Raw genomic sequence first — 20,095 nt, forward strand, 5'->3', positions numbered from 1 at the left:
CACGCTACCCACTTTTTTGGTGTTTTATGTGTAAGTTTCCATTCAATTGTATAGCGAACGTATCTTAGTGGCTGCTCATCGTATTCGCCTCCCTCTTCCCATTCAGCCAATGGGAGGAATCCGAGCTGACTTGCCTGGTGTGGCTGCAATGTACGATGCGGGGAAAAGCTAAGGGAGCAGGGAGTATACGAGGAATCGCCAAAGTTCCCCGGAGTGGGTGCATACTGTGAATTGTCAACCCAAAGGTCGATCGCGGGAGGTTGTGTGTCATCATCATAGTCAAAAGGGCTATTCGATATTTCACGATACATAATCAAGCAGGCGCTGAGAAGTTTAATAATAGTGGTTTGACACGTTAGCCTTCAATCTTTCATGCCCAATAAGGCGTTGAGCAATCAGGAGATTACTCAGTAAGCATAGTGGCAAGCAGAGTGGGGTTTGCGCTACCAGAACCAGTACCAAGAACCCTATCTATCCTGCTTTTTTTTTCGGATAGCCTCAGGAATGCCCTGACTCTCAGCAGTAGCATGCTATGAGATGCAGAAGAGAGCTACATTGTTAACAGAATTGCGAGATGAGCAAGACGCCCTGTTTGATAAGTTTGCGTAGAATCTTCTAGAAGCATTGTATGCCCCATACCGGTACCTTACTATGGCACGTAATATTACCCGTTAGATACTTAACCGCAAGTTACATACTAGTCAACAATTACACATTTCCTAATTAGGATTAGTGTCGTGCGTTAATCCCCATTTGGAACTACACATGTGATCTCAGTACCAACAAAGCTCCTAGGAACTGGAAATACTCCTGTCGATCCCAGAGGATGGCTCACAAGGCCCTGGGACCTGCGTTGCTCAGCGAGCCCCAGGCTCAGCTTCTGTGAATTGCAAAGGGGCACTACAGAAATGAATTAATTTTGGGATAACTAGACTGTCCCGTCAGTACAATGAAGACTTGACATCCGAAATACTGCGTCTTCCAATCCCAGCATCGGGTCCTAGGCAATGACAAGTGTAAGGACTATATTACAATCCAACTTCTTCCAACGGCCACTGTAACCATGGTCGCCACTGTTTACCTAGCTGATCGGAAATGCGAGTGATCAGCCTCTTACTATACCCGTTCATGTACCAGGATCCCTCGAGCGGTAGAAGCAATATGCAATAATGCGCCAGCAGGACAAGCGCGACAGGATGCCTCTGTTTCACAAGCCCTAGGTAAGCATCCGGAACTCGTACTGGCCATACATGTAGTGCTACACACAACGAATAGTTATTCCGCGCTTGGGCTTCGTGTGCCCTGGAAAAAGCACTCGAGAGGAGGGTTAGCGCCGATAGCAGAGGGGAGTGATGAACCTCAAATGGTTCGCCTGCTTGTTTTGATGCGTCGGGATTGACTAAATTGAAGAGTTTGTCGAGTCGTGGGTCACAATATGACTTGGCGGAGATTTTGCCTTGGTGATCATCTTCGGCCATGATCATGGCAATGGGGAGCGTTCGGACGTAACCCTCTATAGGTTTAAATATGTGGCAAGTGCTCCGGAGAACCTGCAGCCAGTCCGGAAATGGGTCATTATGTCCGTGCGCGAGCAGGAGGTCATCGTCGCCGTCCTCATCCTGCGATGCGCCGAAGCAGTGCACGATGAGAAGCTGCGTAAAGGCCAGCAGCGAGACGCAGTTGTCGACGGTGGGCTGCTTCACCGCGGAGCGGAAGTCTGGGAGAGCAATGTTCTGGTGGTGGGCTGCCATGAGACGGTACCGTTGACGCTTAGAGGGGTTGAGGAACGCGAGGTGTAACGCCGAGCAGGAGAGAATGCCGTGTTTTAGGAAAGAATATCTGGCTAATACGCCTGATTCCGCTGTGTCCCAACAGGGCGTCATAATTGCGTCGAATGCGAGCTCGCGGGACAAAGAGGTTTGGAAGTGCTCGAGAAGCCTGACGTCTTCAGCGGCTAGTTCTTGAAGGTCGCAGCTTGGCGAGGTCACGGGAGTGGGCTCTTTGTTTTCGACAGCTGCGTGTTGCTCAGGATGAGAGTTCGTTTGCGGTTGGTGCACTACAAAGTATCTCAACTGGTTGCCGCGGAAAAAGGTCTGCATCTGAACTGGGTTGCCCTTGAGATCTACCACTGGGACTCCAGGATGTTCCGCATTGCAGTGCATCTTCATCCGTTTCCCCGTGGCACAGAGGTGGTGACACCCGCTGGCCCCACAGGCAAGGCCGTCGATGATGGGCAAGAAAGGGATAGGACCCTCATTGGCCTCAGGAAGAATGACATGGTCCGGTTTGGCGAGGTCCAGCTGGTCGGTATAATCGATGTATCTCTGCCGGTGAGACCGGTATATCTTGTGCATCTCCTTCAGGTGGCGGGGGATGGCAGATGGTTGAATCGCATATTGACATTCCTTGCATATGAGCACGCGATGCTGTGGTATGTAATGTAGCAGCTCGGTCGGCTCGGTTGGAACAGCCATGTTGCCATAAAGCGACTGAACTCCTGAGTAGTTTGGCTGGACTGAATGACTGCAGATGAACAAGAACGCCAGGTGCCGTTCCAGATCTGCTTACTCAGCTCCTTTTGGTCGGAGTGGGCCCGGACAGAACACAGAACGGTGCCGTGCCGGATAGTCATTGGTGGTATTCATAGCGTTGTGGAGTGGTGGCACCTCTCTTCGACTAGTATGGAACCTTAACTGTAAAATATGTGCCGCCGTCATTCCATTATGCCTAATCGAGACAATTCGTCGGTGCCGTGCTCGCCTCTGCATTGGCATACGGTCTTATTAGACCCTTTACACACCGCGGGCTTGCATCAGCGAAACTCTAGAGCCTTCTTTGTAAATTAATAATGCTGCTGAACGAAACTACTAATCATGGATTACGTATCAACCTTGACAGAGGCTCATATAGCCGCGTTCTTGACTAGGAATACTTCCCTTCATTTTGCCATTCAATAGACCACCACAAGTTTCGCTGGTCCTCCAAAGCATCTAAAATCTCCCTTTCGACTACCTTCCCAACAGGCCGCCATGCACAGTATTGTTATCCTTGGCGGGAACTTTGCCGGCGTTAGCACCGCACAGTACCTCCTCAAGCACGTCTTGCCCGTAGTCAAGAACGAAGAATCGCAATACAAGGTTACGCTCGTGTCGCCGTCCGCTCAAACCTTCTTTAAGGTGGCAGTCCCGCGAGTCTTGGTATCGGACAAGGTCCCAAACGACAAGCTGTTTGCTTCCATCCCCAATGCTTTCCGCCAGTACAACTCGGACGACTTCACCTTTATCCAAGGCGAGGCGGTCGGACTAGACGAGACGGCTAAGACAGTGTCCATCAAGAGCGTTGGAGCTGCGGACCGCTTGATTGGGTATCACTCTTTAGTCATTGCTACAGGGACCACCAGTGTACGTACTCTCGACGCCTTACGCCCATTTTGATACTAACCCCCAGCACACAGCCTAGCGCAGTATGGACGCTGCACGGCGATCACGAAATTACCCTCGCCGCATTTCAGGACCTCCAAGCACGACTCCCGACCTCGAAAACAATTCTCATAGCAGGAGGCGGTCCCACAGGCGTCGAAACAGCAGGCGAGATAGCAAGCCAGCACAAGGACAAAGAAGTCACTCTCCTATCTGGAGGCACGCGTCTGCTGCCGAGGTTGCGGAATAAAAAGATTGCGCCGAGGGCAGAGCAACAGTTGGCAGCGCTGAACGTGCGGACATTGCACGGCGTGCGCGTCACGTCGTCAACTATGTCGGCTGACAAGGTGTCGTTGGTGTTGAGCGACGGCACCACTAGGACTGTCGACTTGTACATTGACACGACGGGCAGCACACCAAACACCAGCTTTCTACCGCCATCGTGGCTTGATGGCAGCAAACACGTTGCCGTGGACGGGGCCACGCTTCGCGCCACCAATGCTCCCGATGGTGTGTACGCGATAGGAGATGTAGCGTCTTATTCTAACGGAGGCATCCCGGACGCTGTTTGGTCTGTTCCCGCGCTGGGGTATTCCATCTGGTCCGACCTACGCGTTGCTGCCACTAGGGACGGATCCATGAAGGGCGCTGCACCGCTATTGAAGGAGAATAAGTACAAGCAGATCGAGGAGGACATGAGCATTGTTCCCATAGGACCATCCGGTGGTGTTGGGGCGCTGTTTGGGTGGGCTGTTCCTAGTTGGTTTGTGTGGTTGTTGAAATCGAGGACGTTTATGATGGATAGTGCGCCCAAGGTTGCTACTGGTTATTAGGTGTCATACTCGTATTTAATGTAGAACTGATAAAAATTGCTTACAACCTGATATACAGTATGTAACGAAGCTGTTAGTTCTGATACAGCCCCGTTTTCAAAAATTAAGAATTGATGGAAATTAGGATAGCCGAGAGGATAAGCGGAGGTTCCACGACATTATTTATATTCTCAAGGGAGTAAGCACTCAGAGTGAGATGCCTCAGGGGACCTAAAATACTTACTGCATTCACTTTGTATCATGTATAACTAGAGTATTTTTTTTTTTTTTTTTTTTTTTTTTTTTTTTTTTTTTCGCACGCTAGAAGTTATACAGGATTGCCTATACAGATGCAACATAAAAATTATTAAATACTCATTCCTTTATGCATTTTTCTATCCTTGTAAGATGAGAACTCAACAGGTAGATAGGCAGGAAAAAAATCAGTGTTAGCTTGTGCAGTAGCGAAGACAGACTAGAGTCCAAACCAGTGCCCTCATAAATTAGAGGACATGAATATTGCATGTCTATTATCACTAGTCACACAAACTCTGCATCCATGAATATTAAGTCTATCATTAAAGCAGGTCAACTCAAAAAAGGCCAGTTCGAAAAAATAGGCCATTTTAAAGCGGCAGGCACATCGAAAGATGATACAGACAATCCAGTATAAGTATACCGATCTTTGATATTGATATGACTTAAGTGTAGGGAATGAGAGTCATTGCCCGAATAAATTGTATTTTTGGATGTATGTAAAACGACTTGTCACAGTTGCTCAACTATTTGAGGCTAACAAAGATGAGCCGATCGATTTACCTGGCGTTCAATTTAATGCGGTAAGCCCACGATGATGAAAGCCTCCTCTTTTTTGCGCAGGTATGCTGTGATATACCCATTCACTTTTCCATATACAGGCTCAAAACTGATGGTATACTTGTAAACCACCCAAGACCAAGCAAGCCTCAAACCTATAAATACGTTGTCCTGTCCCCCTGATGTTTTCTAGCTGACGATCATTGCAGGTCCTTTCAGCGAAAGCAGCCTGACATCTTTTGAGCACAGGCCCTGTTCCAAGAAACGGAACCCAACTAGGTACCCTTGGAATGACTGCATACCAAAGCCTTAGGCATACAGAAGCATGTTTCGCAAATCTGACGGACAACGAGAGGAGTAAGCATTTTCTCTAGTTAGTTAACTATTTCAGAAGGACTTTGCTGACTAATAGGTTTATTACACAACTTCCCGGACACAACATAGTTATCCTTCGAAGTAAATGGCCTTTGTTGGAGAATAAGTTGTAGATCTGGTGAGTGATATAATTGAGATGACGGCCTTAAAATAGTGGCTGTTTACTCAGGATTTTGAAGATGACCATATTTGACCAGTACAGTGTATATTAGAAAACTCAAATCGCGTTGATGCCTGAGGCGTGAATATATGCACTATTCATCATGCCAGCCCATACAAGCATCTGCAGAAGACCGACATGTGTCCTCTCTCTACCTCCAATATCTACGTCTAAGAGCAATAGTGCTGAACGCAAAGAGTGTCCACCAAGTCAGTCGGGCATACGGTTGCAAAGAATTTCAAATGATGGCTGATTGAGCGGCGCACCCACACTCGAGCAACCATACAGTGTCAGTAGTGTGTGGCCGGGGTGGCGGGGAATTCAACATAGCATGCAATGTTCGGTTCAACGTCCGTCTGCATACTTTCTAGCCCGATTTGCAGATTGCCAGCCATTATGACATGTGCCGCCGGATCAAGCTTTGTTTACTGCAGCGAGATTTCGAACTGTAGATCAGCCACAACCGTCTCCCGTCGAGGATTGACCTAGTGCTGATCTGCAGAGAGAACTCTCGACTTTGTTCGATGCTCCCAGTCTACAAGCTGCACTTTTATGACCTTCCAGCTGGCAAGTGTTCAATGGCTTGCTTGCAAGGTGTGCTAGAAGCTAGGTGGACCAAAGAGCTGGCACCACCGATGGTATTGCCTTTGACACCAATATGGAGGCCTCTGAAGAAAAACTTTTGCGCATGAGTGAGACATTGCCATCCCAAGTCCACGTCGATCTTCTTCTCGCGCGATTGAAAACTGCATTTTAGGGTCAGTCGAGTCAGTTAGCCTTTCGGCTTTGAAGGGAGATGCGGGAACGATAAGCGTTGGAGAAGCTGACCGTTTGTGGCGATTTTACCGAACAAGGAAATGTTCCCCCTGCCGGGTGTTTATTGGCCAATCAGCGCTGATCTGGGCGATCAGTTACCCGGATGGGGCCTGATGATCCCCTGGACTAAACCACATGTGGTTAAGGAATGTTTCACAGTCCTTCAAATTGACCGCACCGCCTTCCCTTTCAGCTTGGATTGGGGCTGCCAAGTCCCTACGGGGATTGCCTCAATGGGGAGTCATCGTCGCCCAGATGGAGTATCACGCAAAGCTTGATCATATCTTCTCCCTGACATGGAGAGAGAACTCTTCATCGCCTCCTAAAAAGGCCGGATGTGTCTCTGACAGCTCCTCCAACCGGCCAGCAGACACCATGAAGGCCCTCAAAGACGAGTACGATTTGGGGTATCGCAATATCGAGGACCCAAAGGAACCCTCGACCCGACCGTTATCAACCTCCAGACCATTGCTTCTGCAGAATCAGACCTCCAAATTCTGGTTGTCAGGCTGGACCTGGGAGATCCTGAGCTGTGTCATTGCCGTGACGGCTCTGGTCGCCATCATCATCGTCCTCTACAACTACGATAACCGGCCCATGCCGGACTGGCCATACGGCATCACTCTCAATGCTGTGGTCTCCGTGCTGGTGACTCTAATGAAAGCGGCCATGATCTTCCCGATTACCGAGGGACTGTCGCAGTTGAAATGGTCCTGGTTCAACGAGCGCAACCAATTGAGTGACCTGTCACTACTGGACGCGGCCAGTCGTGGAGCTTTCAGCGCCACATTTGTTCTCTTCCGCTTTCTTCCTCAGTATGTCCCTCTCACCAGGATTAAACTTGCAACAAAATATGGCTCTAACAGGTAAGTAGTCACTTGGTATCTATCGGATGCTTTATCATGGTGGTTGCCGCGGCCATTGCGCCGTTTGTCCAGCAAGTCATCAACATCACCTCGCAGCCCGTCCACTCGCCCGATCCCTCCGCCATCCAAGTCTGCAATACAAGCAGCTATGTCGACTATGGCGAAGGCTCTGGGCCAGGTCTGAACAAGGTTCCTCTATCCACAACCGGGGCCATCTACACCGGTATTTTTCAAAGTGAGGGCCCAGACAGCAACACGGTTACCATGACGTGTCCCACAGGAAACTGTACTTTCACTCCTTATCAATCGCTAGGGTTTTGCAGTCGCTGCGCCAACATCACAGACAGCCTCACCCTGCACAAAACATCGGTTACCAGTACCATGGCCACTTACAATTACACCCTACCCAACGGATTCAGCTTCGAGACCTCCTGGGGCATGATGTATTTGATGAACGCCACCAACAACCTGAACCTCGTCAAACTCAACACCGAGAACTTGCCCGTTATACTGAACTTCACCGCCATCAGCGCCGCTGGCTACGGCGTGCCACCACAAATCAGCGCAACCGAATGCGCCCTCTATTTCTGCGTCAAGACATACGAAGCCTCGGTCCACAAGGGCCGCTACAACGAAACCCTCATATCGACAGCATCATCCTCAAACTACTCCGCCACATCAGTGACCAGCGACATCTCCCTCACTCCCGACACCTGCTACGTGAACGGCACGCAGCGCTCCGACCGCACAGACTGCACCTACAACGTGAGCTGGCTCAGCCGACTCGCCATGTCCAATTCCCTCACGCCCCTGCTGAAAGGCAAGGGTTCACTCTCCGTCAGCAACCGGCCCGACTGGTCCTCAGACACCATGCACGCCGTCTATGGCGTGGAGGGCAATTACACGGATATCAACTCGATGTTCCAATCACTTGCAGGGGCGCTGACAACACACGCGCGCAACGCCGTGTGCAAGGCGTCAGTAAACGGCACGACCTGGACCGTTGAGTCCTTCGTGCACGTCAAGTGGCCGTGGATGATTCTTCCGATCGCCTTGATGGTCCTGACCCTTGTCTTCCTCGTCACAACGGTAGTCCGGACCCGGAACCAGTTCATTTGGAAGTCGTCGCCGCTCGCGTTGCTATTCTCGGATGTGGCTGTTGAGGCACCACACGCGTTCGAGCGCAGTCCGGACTTATCCCATATGGAGGAGGCATCGCGCAAGATGAAGGTGTGGTTGGAGACGACGACGGGAGGGGCCAAGTTGAAGGCTGTGGTGGGATGATACTGTATGATGAGATATTTTATATACCCTGTATACTAGTAATAATGTGTATAATATGTGAAAAGGGAAGGTAATGATGATTATGATGAATGTAATTGAAGAGTATAAAATGACCGGGACATGGTGTTTTCTAATAAGGTGACAATGTAACATCAACCCTTCTCGGTAGACTTCCTAGCGATTCAAAGCATGCTTGGCAAACTGGAGAATTCCCCTTTTTGTGGACTATATCCGCTGTCCCATTATGGCTCGATAATCTACACCATGTCATGACTCTGATGAAAATAATACTCAAGGCTCAGAGCTTTATATTATACACTACCAGTACACTAACTATGTCCATATATTCATCCCCGATCCACTCAACATCTGCAAATCAAAGCGTGTGCTATGATCTTAACCCATTTAGCACTCCTCGGTAGTGCACTCCTGAACCTTCAGGTTGGCAGCCTTGTACTCCGAGCTGTGAGCACCGTACCAGTAGACCTCCTTGGAGGGGACATCGCCGTAGCCATCAACGGCGAACCAGGCCCTGCCGCCCTGAGTCAGGTAGCCCTGCTCGTCGACGCCGAAGCCAGTGGTGTTGGCGTTCTTAGGGACAGAACCGGAGTGAGGGGTGGTGAAGGAGATGGGCGAGACGCTGTTCTCGATGATGTACAGGTTCTGCCAGGCGGTGGGAACGGCGCCCTTGGCGAGGTAGGTGAGGGCTCCGTTGGCGCCGGAGGAGACTGTTATTTCGTTCGTTAGTGGGATACGTACAGGAGGGTTTATGGAAGAAGAAGAGAAAGAAGAGGAAAAGGCTTACGGATCAGCTTGGAGGTTTTCTTAGAGGAGTCCTTGCCGATATAGGCGAACTCTGTCATCCAATTAGTATATCGGTTGATGGGGGTTCGGATAGGGAATGCGTACCGCCATCGGTGAGGACGGGGGTGTTGTCGTCGGCGATGAGGGAGAAGCGCGCGGGGAGAGAAGCAGCAGAGACGGCGCTGACAAGGCCGGCAAGAGCAACGATGGAGAACTTCATCTTGACTGGAGAGTGGGATTGAATGTGGTATTTCACAGAGGATGATTGTTTTGATGGATTGTGGTTGTGATTGATGGCAAGATGGGAGGTGTTCAGCAGCGTTTATATATCCCGGAGGGCGAGGAGGTTAAGTCCATCTTAGGGACAAGTGAGGTCACTCGCAGACCCAAAGATGAGACTGGTGGACTCCCGATGGAGACTGCTGTCGTTCTGGGTTATCGATCGTCGGGACTATGTGAGACATGTCTTGGAGTCCCGCGTGGTGTGCCGGTTTCCCCGGGTTTATTCTCATGCGGTTGCGGAGGGGGAGGCACTAATTATGCTATCGCTGGCAGGTAATAGCAGCAAAGCATCATGAGAGGATTGATTGAACAAACTGTTGTATTTGCACCTCATACAGTACCGTGGAATACTTCGTCAGGAGGCCAACGGATCTGTACCGGCTTCTATTCTGGGCTCGGCCGTTGATCGTCCCGGTGTTTCAGATGATCCCCCCCCCCATATTTGCCCCTTCCAGTCAATAACCTTAAACAGATCCTCGAGATGGACGATGATCAATAGTCAATGGAGATATAGCGTTGTAGGTAAGGCTGGACTCCGCCGCAGTGTTCCAATTGTTCCTGAAAAGTGGAATCTTCATGAGCCATACAGCATTCTGGCTGACGGCATGGGAGGGTTCCACAATGCCAAGGGCACCTTGCCATACTGAGACAGTGACGCTATTGAAAACTGGTCACTCATCTCCAATCGATCGGCTTCTCCTATTGTTAACATGTCCCTACAGAGTAATATCTCCGTGGTGGGGTGTGGTGCCGATCGATGACAGCGATTTGTCTTGCCTGCTGAGACAAGCGGCTGAGTGAGGTGAGGCTATGTCTGCTGATATCGGAGTTGATTATACTCAGCTTATGCAGAACAAACGGTTTCCCTTATATTTATTGCTACTTCTTCTTCTTTCGATGTCGGGTGTGGAGAGGATAGACTGCAATTCCCGAGGCGAATGGAGTTTGGCTGAGATGCTTACTGTCAAGTTCAGAGAGGACTAATTTCGAAAGAATATAATGATTGTCTTATTAAAAAATCACTATACAGGGCGCTGGCTCACTCTGCAGCAAGCTAAGAATGGCGGTCGGGTTGCTTCCGAGACAAGCTCCAAATTGTCTCCAACTCACGGTGCGATGATCCCCCTGATGTCCTCCGGGATGCGATGATAAATGAACTAATCTGAACTGGCTTGGATTGGCGAGCTGAGCGTGTTCGGCTTTCAAAAGGATAGTGAGACATCTACGGATGCAGAGCAGCAATTGCTAATAGTCCGTAGCCGAGTAATTATCCGAGCATGGCTGGCGAGACCGAGCTTGAACTCATGCATACACACTCGACAGCTAGAAACTAGCCGTTCTGAGATGCTAACAGCATAAAGAAAGAATAGAATTACCTGGCGACCGTGGCATGTTATGAAAGGTGGTCCGTATTGATACGGGCCTTAATAGGTGAGATTGAGGACGAGCAGAGAAGACAATGCACACACTGAATTCTTAATCCAGGACTTGATTGTCTACGCAGCACTGACAAACGAAACTATTGCGGATGAAACCATACCCCTGCTTCCACCGGTACTTGGCCTCGGCTATTCCATCGGTGTCAAGTTGTGTGCAGACGCCTATCTCAGGAAGGATCAAACCGAAATAATTCACAATGGCCGATGAAACACCAGGAACACACACAATCACAGATGAATGTAACCTACACACCATGCTCCTCCGAATTGTACTCCATGCACGATAATGGCCGCCTCATTTGTTCTCCGCCCGTCACAATTCAAGCAAAGCCGGCCGATCCGTCGGCCTCTGATGCGGGGAAGATAAGCGAACACAGATGGTTGGACTCGGACTCCGCGAGCTGCAGCTCCAATGGCACCGTGGCATCAATGCAAGAAGCCGCCAGGGTTTGACTGCAGGTGCCAACACTCCGATTGCTCGAGCGGGGAAGATCAGGGTCGTCAGACAATTTGCGGCAAGGGATGGCCTGCATAAGAGTCCGCTTCTTCCGTGATGTCTGTTGTCACTTGACTTTGACTTGGACGGAACTTTTACCTTCACATAGGTCAATTAAGAAGGGTGTAGAGCGATACAGGGACTTGAGAGCATCATGAACCAAGGAACCAAGAGTATACTACTGGCTGCCACGCTAGCAGCCATCCCCTGGCAAGTCTACGGCTCCATCGAGCAGTCCAGCCTCCTGCCAATACCACCCATGGGTTTCAACAATTGGGCCCGCTTCATGTGCGACCTCAACGAGACCCTGTTTACCGAGACTGCCGATGCGATGGCTGCTAACGGTCTGCGGGACGCAGGCTACAATCGCATCAATCTGGATGATTGCTGGATGGCTTATCAGCGATCCGACAATGGATCCCTACAGTGGAACACGACTAAGTTCCCACACGGCCTGCCTTGGCTAGCTCAATATGTCAAAGCCAAAGGGTTTCATTTTGGAATCTATGAAGATTCTGGCAACATGACTTGTGGCGGATACCCCGGATCCTACAACCACGAGGAGCAGGACGCCAACACCTTTGCTTTATGGGGGATTGACTATCTCAAGCTCGACGGTTGCAATGTCTACGCAACACAAGGTAGGACACTCGAGGAGGAATACAAGCAACGCTACGGACATTGGCACCAAGTCCTCAGCAAGATGCAGCACCCACTGATCTTCTCCGAGTCAGCCCCGGCATACTTCGCGGGCACAGACAACAACACAGACTGGTACACCGTGATGGACTGGGTCCCGATCTACGGGGAGCTGGCCCGCCATTCTACCGATATCCTGGTGTACAGTGGAGCAGGTAGCGCATGGGACAGCATTATGAATAACTACAACTACAACACTCTTCTTGCGCGCTACCAGCGACCGGGGTATTTCAATGATCCTGATTTTCTGATCCCGGATCATCCTGGCCTGACGGCGGATGAAAAGCGATCGCATTTTGCACTGTGGGCTTCTTTCTCGGCTCCACTTATTATCAGTGCTTATATACCTGCACTTTCGAAGGATGAGATTGCCTTCTTGACGAACGAGGCATTGATTGCGGTGAATCAGGATCCCCTGGCGCAGCAGGCCACGTTTGCGAGCCGCGATAACACACTGGATATATTGACGCGTAATCTGGCAAACGGCGACAGGCTGCTGACGGTGCTTAATAAGGGAAACACAACTGTAACGAGGGACATTCCCGTACAATGGTTGGGTCTTACAGAGACTGACTGTACATACACGGCCGAGGATCTCTGGGATGGCAAGACCCAGAAGATCAGCGACCATATAAAGATTGAACTAGCCAGCCATGCGACAGCAGTCTTCCGGCTCGGTCTTCCGCAGGGTTGTTCCTCGGTAGTGCCAACGGGACTTGTCTTCAACACAGCATCGGGCAATTGTCTGACCGCTGCCTCAAATTCTTCAGTCGCATTTCAGTCCTGCAATGGAGAGACCTCTCAGATCTGGCAGGTGACACTGTCAGGAGTCATTCGTCCAGTATCGCAGACCACACAATGCTTGGCTGCTGATGGAAACTCAGTTAAGCTGCAAGCATGTGACAGCACGGATAGCGACGGCCAGAACTGGACGTATGCAGTCACGGGAAATTTAAAGAATGCGAAGACAGATGGTTGCCTGACTGAGGGATCAGTGCAGATGAAGTCGTGTCTTTATGAGAGGGATGGCCAGGTATTTGGTCTCCCAAGTGGCGTTCAGTTGTCGTAGGGGATAAGTTAGAAAGCATGGGCAGAGTAGCAGCATATGTGGATCAATGTTGGGGTCTGGCTGACCAGAATAAATTTGGATGATATCATTATCAAGGCAATCATTAGGGACATCATATATATTTGACTTTGATTATATGAATTTCCTTAAACAGTCATATTTTGGAGCCCCTCCAGCTTGGTCTAGATTTGACGTGCTCTAAGTAGGTAATTGCAATGTTGATCGATGAGGGCCGCATATATGGCGTATTATGCCTCAGTCTTCGTTAACCTCGAGGGGCTCAAATCCTGGCCATTTTCCCCCCGGTTCGCCAAGCATTGGGACCATAAAAGGCAGCTGGAATGTGTTGGAATTTCGAATTTACTATCTATACATAACCAGAGTATCGTTGTATCTATATCGGCCAGCATTCCGTTGAAATATGTGCGTATCTGAGATATTCAAGTGCAGTCCAAAGGGATCCCAGCAATAACATACAACCTCATGGTCTTAGGTGCATACTGAATGCACGATCAAGGCTGCCCGCAGTCAATCTTCTGGACAATATTGGAGTTACTCCAGTGCAATCATATCCTTCATATCCACAATTGAGATTGGAACGGCTGGACAGTAAGCCGGCAAAGCCCGGCATTCTTCGGCGCTATATCCACCAATGGCTCCACACAATGCAGGGTATCTTCCCAACCGTTAGTCCAACGACCATTCAAGGTTCACACGTGATAGCTAGCGTAGGAAAGCCTATTGAGGTCCAAGGAATGCGCCTCAATAGTATGTACTGGGACATATCAATGGCATTGTTGTAACGTGAACATTCCGGTAAGCTAAGGCCTTGACAGCGCCTGTCATTGGAATGTACTATACTGGGATTCCTCCGTAGGCAGGTTTGATCCTGACAGCGGCCGTTATAAAACCCATTAACCTTCAACTAGCTCTAGCACAAGGAAGTCAAGTCTCCACAGTTACTCTCTTGATTATTCGCGCTCCGAAACGGTAACGGCACCATGGTTTCTTTCAAGGCTCTCGTGCTTACGATGATCCCTGCGGTGATGGCGCAGAACAAGACCCTGATTGTATGCTTACTTTCCCACTATTAGTCTTCATAATGCCTCAGTGACAATATATCATCTAATTGAAATCCTACTAGGGCACCACGAGCGAGTTCCGCGTCTGCACCGTGGACGCCAGGCCCATCTACTCCGATACCTGTATCCCCTTGAACCAAACTGGGTATATATAGTTCCGACAATCAGTATTACAGAGCCCGATTTAACACAAGATGAACAGATCAACCCAGTTCAACGTTGCTGTCGGCTGTCGCCAATTTGGGTATGACGACCAACTTCGAAATCAATGTGATCTATCTAGCTGACCGATTATTCTTCCGTAGAAACACCGCATGCACCGGAAGCTACGACACGGTGGGATACCGGAGCGACTGCTATCAGAATAGCCGGTTCTTTCAGAACTTTGGTACGATAAGTGGAAGCATTTATTGCTATCCTTCTTAGGGGACGATGGGCGGTCGAGACTTGTCTGAAGAGTCTGTGGATGGACTGTACGCAATACTATTATGACTGTGGGGGCATGCTTATCTAGGTAGCGAATGAAATTGACTTGCTATTGCTGAGCAGTATAAATGCGACATAAATTAGTGATGAGACAAGACAGATTTGGGGAAATTGGCAGCTACTCTTCCAGCGTGATTAAATTTCCCCCAATTCGGGCAAGGCAGCTGCTACTGCTATTCGATTATTCTGAGCATGTAGCCTAGTATCGGCAATTCCCGACAATAGATTGGGCACCCCACGTTGAGCGAAGGCCATCAACAGCGGTAAGCTGAAGCGATTGTTGGGGAAAGGGACGCAGCCGAGAGAAGCCGCGAGAATTCTCCGCTGGTAACCTGAGTTCAGACCCACGGCGCCAGAAAGCGACTATTGGATGCGACGGTACAGTAGTGGGTTTTAGTTTGGATGTATCTGGAGACATCGATGCTTGTTCGCCGGCGCTAATTTGGGGCCATCGCTTAGGGAAGAAAAAGAAAGGAAGGATTTCATCTGCCGCGGCATTTTTGGTCAGGCATTGGCAATACTCCAAGCAGCTTGCCAAAGTGAGAAATGTGCTTATGAATAATATTGAGTAATAGTTAATCAATTGTCTTACAGGATAATATGGGAATAGCATTGGCATTGCGTGGTTGGCAGGCAGCATGTTGCAAATTGCAACAACGCGATCCCGGCGATCGCCGTCGGACTCCGGGTGGGAATCAGGGTTGGAGACCCATTGCTTATCAACAACAGCCGACGCCAGTCGTTCTGGGGTGCATTTGCAGAATCTTTGGACGAATCAGCCTTTTGTCAGTATCGGCCGGTCCGAATTGACCCAGCTTGCTAGCCGTTGGAGACATGCAATGATGCCATTGTCTCGTCCGATAAGCAAGTGCGGCCAATCCCTCGTTCCTTCTGGCTGTCTCAGAAAAGTTATAATGTCCGTCTCGCCTGCCTAGCGAACAATTCGAACTCTGTGTGTGTTGTCCCTCTCAAGGTCTCCAGCATGCGTTCTTCCGGTCTCTACACAGCACTCCTGTGCTCCCTGGCCGCCTCGACCAACGCGATTGTCCATGAAAAGCTCGCCGCGGTCCCCTCCGGCTGGCATCATGTCGAAGATGCTGGCTCCGACCACCAGATAAGCTTGTCGATCGCGCTGGCACGCAAGAACCTCGATCAGCTTGAATCCAAGCTGAAAGACTTGTCAACACCTGGCGAATCGCAATACGGCCAGTGGCTGGACCAGGAGGATGTCGACACGCTGTTCCCGGTGGCCAGCGACAAGGCTGTGATTAACTGGCTGCGCAGCGCCAACATCACCCATATTTCCCGCCAGGGCAGCTTGGTGAACTTTGCGACCACGGTCGATAAGGTGAACAAGCTTCTCAACGCCACCTTTGCCTACTACCAAAGCGGCTCTTCCCAGAGATTGCGCACAACAGAGTACTCCATCCCGGATGATCTGGTCGACTCAATCGACCTCATCTCCCCAACGACCTTCTTCGGCAAGGAAAAGACCACTGCTGGTCTGAACCAGCGGGCGCAAAAGATTGACACCCATGTGGCCAAACGCTCCAACAGCTCGTCCTGTGCCGATGTCATCACGCTGTCCTGCCTGAAGGAGATGTACAATTTTGGCAACTACACTCCCAGCGCCTCGTCGGGCAGCAAGCTGGGCTTCGGCAGCTTCCTGAACGAATCCGCCTCGTATTCTGACCTTGCCAAGTTCGAGAAGCTGTTTAACCTGCCCTCCCAGAGCTTTTCCGTGGAGTTGGTCAACGGCGGTGTCAATGATCAGAATCAATCGACGGCTTCCTTGACCGAGGCGGACCTCGATGTGGAATTGCTCGTCGGAGTTGCTCATCCCCTCCCGGTGACTGAGTTCATCACTTCTGGCGAACCGTGAGTATTGAATTCCTAGACAGAGCTTGAATCGAAGCTAATTGTGTAGTCCTTTCATTCCCGACCCCGATGAGCCGAGTGCCGCCGACAACGAGAACGAGCCTTACCTCCAGTACTATGAGTACCTTCTCTCCAAGCCCAACTCGGCTCTGCCCCAAGTGATTTCCAACTCCTATGGTGACGACGAACAGGTACGACCCCACATTCCCCCTTCCCTGTATGTAGATACTAACCGGACCAGACCGTTCCAGAGTACTACGCCAAGCGAGTCTGCAACCTGATCGGACTTGTTGGCCTGCGCGGCATCAGTGTCCTCGAGTCGTCCGGTGACGAAGGTACACTTACTTCCCCTGTCCTATTCCTTGCATCGAAAATACCCTAACAGCAGCACAGGTATCGGATCTGGCTGCCGAACCACCGACGGCACCAACCGAACCCAATTCAACCCCATCTTCCCGGCCACCTGTCCCTACGTGACTGCCGTGGGAGGAACAATGTCCTATGCCCCCGAAATCGCCTGGGAAGCCAGTTCCGGCGGATTCAGCAACTACTTCGAGCGGGCGTGGTTCCAGAAGGAAGCTGTGCAGAACTACCTGGCGCACCACATCACCAACGAGACCAAGCAGTACTACTCGCAATTCGCCAACTTTAGCGGTCGCGGATTTCCTGACGTTGCTGCCCATAGCTTTGAGCCTTCGTGAGTCCATTCCCAGCATCATGATAATACGAAATAGGGTCTAATGACATCTGCAGATATGAGGTTATCTTCTACGGCGCCCGCTACGGCTCCGGCGGTACCTCAGCCGCGTGTCCCCTTTTCTCTGCGCTAGTGGGCATGCTGAACGATGCTCGTCTGCGGGCGGGCAAGTCCACGCTGGGTTTCTTGAACCCCCTGCTCTATAGCAAGGGGTACAGAGCGTTGACTGATGTGACGGGGGGCCAGTCGATCGGATGCAATGGCATTGATCCGCAGAATGATGAGACTGTTGCCGGCGCGGGCATTATCCCGTGGGCGCACTGGAATGCCACGGTCGGATGGGATCCGGTGACTGGATTGGGACTTCCTGACTTTGAGAAGTTGAGGCAGTTGGTGCTGTCGTTGTAGATGTATACTATATATATGGTATGAGATTATGTATGTGATATGTGATATTATGTGAGAGAGAATGGTTTAGACTGTGCGTCATATACATGGACAGTTCATTTTCTCATTAAACGAGCACCTTCATACGGTAAGGACCTCAGAGGTTCCTCCCATTGTTATGACCGCTTCCCTTCTTTCTAGAGATACATGCTTCCCCACCCCGCCTCAACGCGACCGTCTACGGACACCAGTCAGAAGACCCCAACAACCCACTATTAGTGGCTAGTAAGGACGACATGCATAATTACTCCGTGAAACCCCCGAAATTAAGCCCGACAGGGGCATAGAGAAACCGATCCAATCACTTAACTTACCCCGCTTCTAGCACGGCATAGGGCTGAGCGATGCGATGGTGCAATGGCCACGCCGTTGCCGATTAGCCGTAGGGCCAGTTGTGAATTTCCGGGATCACCCTACAACACATGCTTCATGCGTAGGTGATTGATGCTATTCGTCCGTTGCTGCTGGTATCCATATCTACCTGGGATGTCTCTGCTAGTTTGATGGGCTACACACTATATCTGCAACTCAATGCACAAGGACCATCCAATTCCGCGATACTAGTGCAAAGTAGTTTCGCACACAATCGTGTGAGGCTCACTTTGGATGTCATTATAGTTTTCATTTTGAATATACCTCGAATAGCTAGTCGTCATTTGATATAAGGAGGAAGAATGCCAGAATCTGGTCGAAATGACTCGTCTTCCCTCCACTCCATCGGACACTCGCCCCGTTCATATGACACCTGCACGGGAACCCGCAATCGCAAACTCGCATGCCTTGAGTTATCGACATCGACCGAAACGGAGATAGAGAGGCTGTACCGTCGGGAGATGTACGGATGGTGAAATGTAGGAGGGAGGTAATCGCGGGCGTCGAAGTTGAGAATCAGAGGTGTGATTGCTTGGTATGTTGTTGTTTGTTCTTTTTATTAGTTTCGCAAATGTTAGCGATTGAACAACTATACGCCGACAGAGTGCGCTACATACGCGTTCCATAAGGCCCTCCACCATCCAGATTCCCCCACGATGCAATGCGCAACTTCCGCGCCTGCGTGAGACTAGTCCCCGTTGTATTCGCAACAAGCTTAAAGTCCAACAGCTTGTTAGCGTCCTCCTCTAATGGAATCCGATCTTGAGGAGAAACAGAAACAAATGTCGTCGCGCGAAGTGACGTCTGGATGGTGGCATATATGTCGGGAACATTTGCGTGCTGTTGCGACGGAACCAAACAGCGATAGTTCCATTTTAACGGAACTACCGTAGATACCATGGTCGAGCGACCTAGATACAGTGGAGCAGGTTCCCCCGTCTGAACGGACAGATAGTATAAATCACGGTGATGTAAACGATCGCGCACACGTCGTGACGACGCGAGGGTGTACTCGCCGGGAAAGTCGGAGATGCAAATGGGAGGAGGACATTCGCGGGCTGGAGCGAACGTTACTGGCGCTTCGTTTTCGGCGATGCAATTCCCGTGGTCGAAGAGTCGGGCTTTGAGAAAGTATTCTATGCGGCCTTGTCCGCGTAGGATGAGATCGTTGGAGTTGTAGACTGGCATGGGTTTGAAGGAGAGCGATGGCGGTAAGGTTGTTGTGGAGGCATTTTGGTCGGAAGTGACAAAGTTGGCGGTTTGGGGGATGGTGAAGTGGAATGGATGTAGGATTGTGCGTGAGGATGTGTTGGTGGTGGATTGTTGTGATAGTTCGCGCACATCGGATGCTCGGAGGAGCTGAGGGTAAGTTAATAAAAACCTTGTCGGAGAGAGCAGGAGGGATATTGTACAGTGATGTTTTTTGCCAGTCGCAGTAGCTGTGTTGAAATATTCAAGTTGATTGCTGCAGATAAATGGCCTGATGCAGCGGTTTAGAACCGGAGAAGAGTTTCTTTGGTAGGGAGATTACCTTCGAAGGTAACCTCAACGAGATATTGTTGCGATGAATTGGCAGTCTCGTTGCCTGGCATGAAGATAATAACATTTCCGTCAAGGTGACCATCCGTGATAACATGGCTGCGACTTGCTATATTCACTCCTTCATAATCTGGGGATGTAGGATTTTGATGCGACTGTTGATTGACCTCAATGCGAAGACTTGGTGCCATATTGGGTGAAATAAGAATAACAGTCTGACCATTATTCCCCATGAAAAGTGGATGGTTGTGGAGAAA

General features: G+C 50.2%; 9 protein-coding genes across 9 annotated transcripts; 5 read left to right on the forward strand and 4 right to left on the reverse strand.

Annotated features, from left to right (window-relative positions):
• Window positions 1–941: 941 nt before the first annotated feature.
• An06g00120 (uncharacterized protein) lies at window positions 942–2,474 on the reverse strand (the record flags this gene model as incomplete). The annotated part of the gene is made up of 2 exons (XM_059747994.1): window positions 942–1,000; window positions 1,118–2,474. 2 exons carry the CDS (start codon window positions 2,472–2,474, stop codon window positions 942–944), a joined length of 1,416 nt encoding a protein of 471 aa, XP_059603761.1.
• Window positions 2,475–3,029: 555 nt separating this feature from the next.
• An06g00130 (uncharacterized protein) lies at window positions 3,030–4,252 on the forward strand (the record flags this gene model as incomplete). Its single annotated transcript, XM_001390804.1, has 2 exons — window positions 3,030–3,401; window positions 3,455–4,252. 2 exons carry the CDS (start codon window positions 3,030–3,032, stop codon window positions 4,250–4,252), a joined length of 1,170 nt encoding a protein of 389 aa, XP_001390841.1.
• Window positions 4,253–5,639: 1,387 nt separating this feature from the next.
• An06g00140 (hypothetical protein) lies at window positions 5,640–5,977 on the reverse strand (the record flags this gene model as incomplete). Its single annotated transcript, XM_059747995.1, has 2 exons — window positions 5,640–5,746; window positions 5,947–5,977. 2 exons carry the CDS (start codon window positions 5,975–5,977, stop codon window positions 5,640–5,642), a joined length of 138 nt encoding a protein of 45 aa, XP_059603762.1.
• Window positions 5,978–6,773: 796 nt separating this feature from the next.
• Window positions 6,774–8,548, forward strand: An06g00150 (uncharacterized protein; the record flags this gene model as incomplete). The annotated part of the gene is made up of 2 exons (XM_059747996.1): window positions 6,774–7,213; window positions 7,273–8,548. The coding sequence occupies 2 exons, from the start codon at window positions 6,774–6,776 to the stop codon at window positions 8,546–8,548; spliced, it is 1,716 nt and encodes a 571-aa protein (XP_059603763.1).
• Window positions 8,549–8,953: 405 nt separating this feature from the next.
• An06g00160 (uncharacterized protein) lies at window positions 8,954–9,572 on the reverse strand (the record flags this gene model as incomplete). Its single annotated transcript, XM_001390807.3, has 3 exons — window positions 8,954–9,276; window positions 9,354–9,404; window positions 9,458–9,572. 3 exons carry the CDS (start codon window positions 9,570–9,572, stop codon window positions 8,954–8,956), a joined length of 489 nt encoding a protein of 162 aa, XP_001390844.1.
• Window positions 9,573–11,723: 2,151 nt separating this feature from the next.
• Window positions 11,724–13,337, forward strand: aglA (alpha-galactosidase aglA-Aspergillus niger; the record flags this gene model as incomplete). Its single annotated transcript, XM_001390808.1, has 1 exon — window positions 11,724–13,337. The coding sequence occupies one exon, from the start codon at window positions 11,724–11,726 to the stop codon at window positions 13,335–13,337; it is 1,614 nt and encodes a 537-aa protein (XP_001390845.1).
• Window positions 13,338–14,338: 1,001 nt separating this feature from the next.
• An06g00180 (hypothetical protein) lies at window positions 14,339–14,984 on the forward strand (the record flags this gene model as incomplete). Its single annotated transcript, XM_059747997.1, has 6 exons — window positions 14,339–14,407; window positions 14,482–14,542; window positions 14,575–14,663; window positions 14,703–14,807; window positions 14,846–14,892; window positions 14,969–14,984. The coding sequence occupies 6 exons, from the start codon at window positions 14,339–14,341 to the stop codon at window positions 14,982–14,984; spliced, it is 387 nt and encodes a 128-aa protein (XP_059603764.1).
• Window positions 14,985–15,887: 903 nt separating this feature from the next.
• Window positions 15,888–17,888, forward strand: An06g00190 (uncharacterized protein; the record flags this gene model as incomplete). The annotated part of the gene is made up of 5 exons (XM_001390810.3): window positions 15,888–16,783; window positions 16,833–16,974; window positions 17,025–17,118; window positions 17,177–17,480; window positions 17,537–17,888. The coding sequence occupies 5 exons, from the start codon at window positions 15,888–15,890 to the stop codon at window positions 17,886–17,888; spliced, it is 1,788 nt and encodes a 595-aa protein (XP_001390847.1).
• A 1,020-nt stretch (window positions 17,889–18,908) lies between these two features.
• On the reverse strand, window positions 18,909–20,029 carry An06g00200 (hypothetical protein; the record flags this gene model as incomplete). The annotated part of the gene is made up of 2 exons (XM_059747998.1): window positions 18,909–19,738; window positions 19,831–20,029. The coding sequence occupies 2 exons, from the start codon at window positions 20,027–20,029 to the stop codon at window positions 18,909–18,911; spliced, it is 1,029 nt and encodes a 342-aa protein (XP_059603765.1).
• Window positions 20,030–20,095: the final 66 nt, after the last annotated feature.

The sequence above is a fragment of the Aspergillus niger genome, assembly GCF_000002855.4.
Source record: "Aspergillus niger supercontig An06".
NCBI classification, from domain to species: Eukaryota; Fungi; Ascomycota; class Eurotiomycetes; order Eurotiales; family Aspergillaceae; genus Aspergillus; species Aspergillus niger.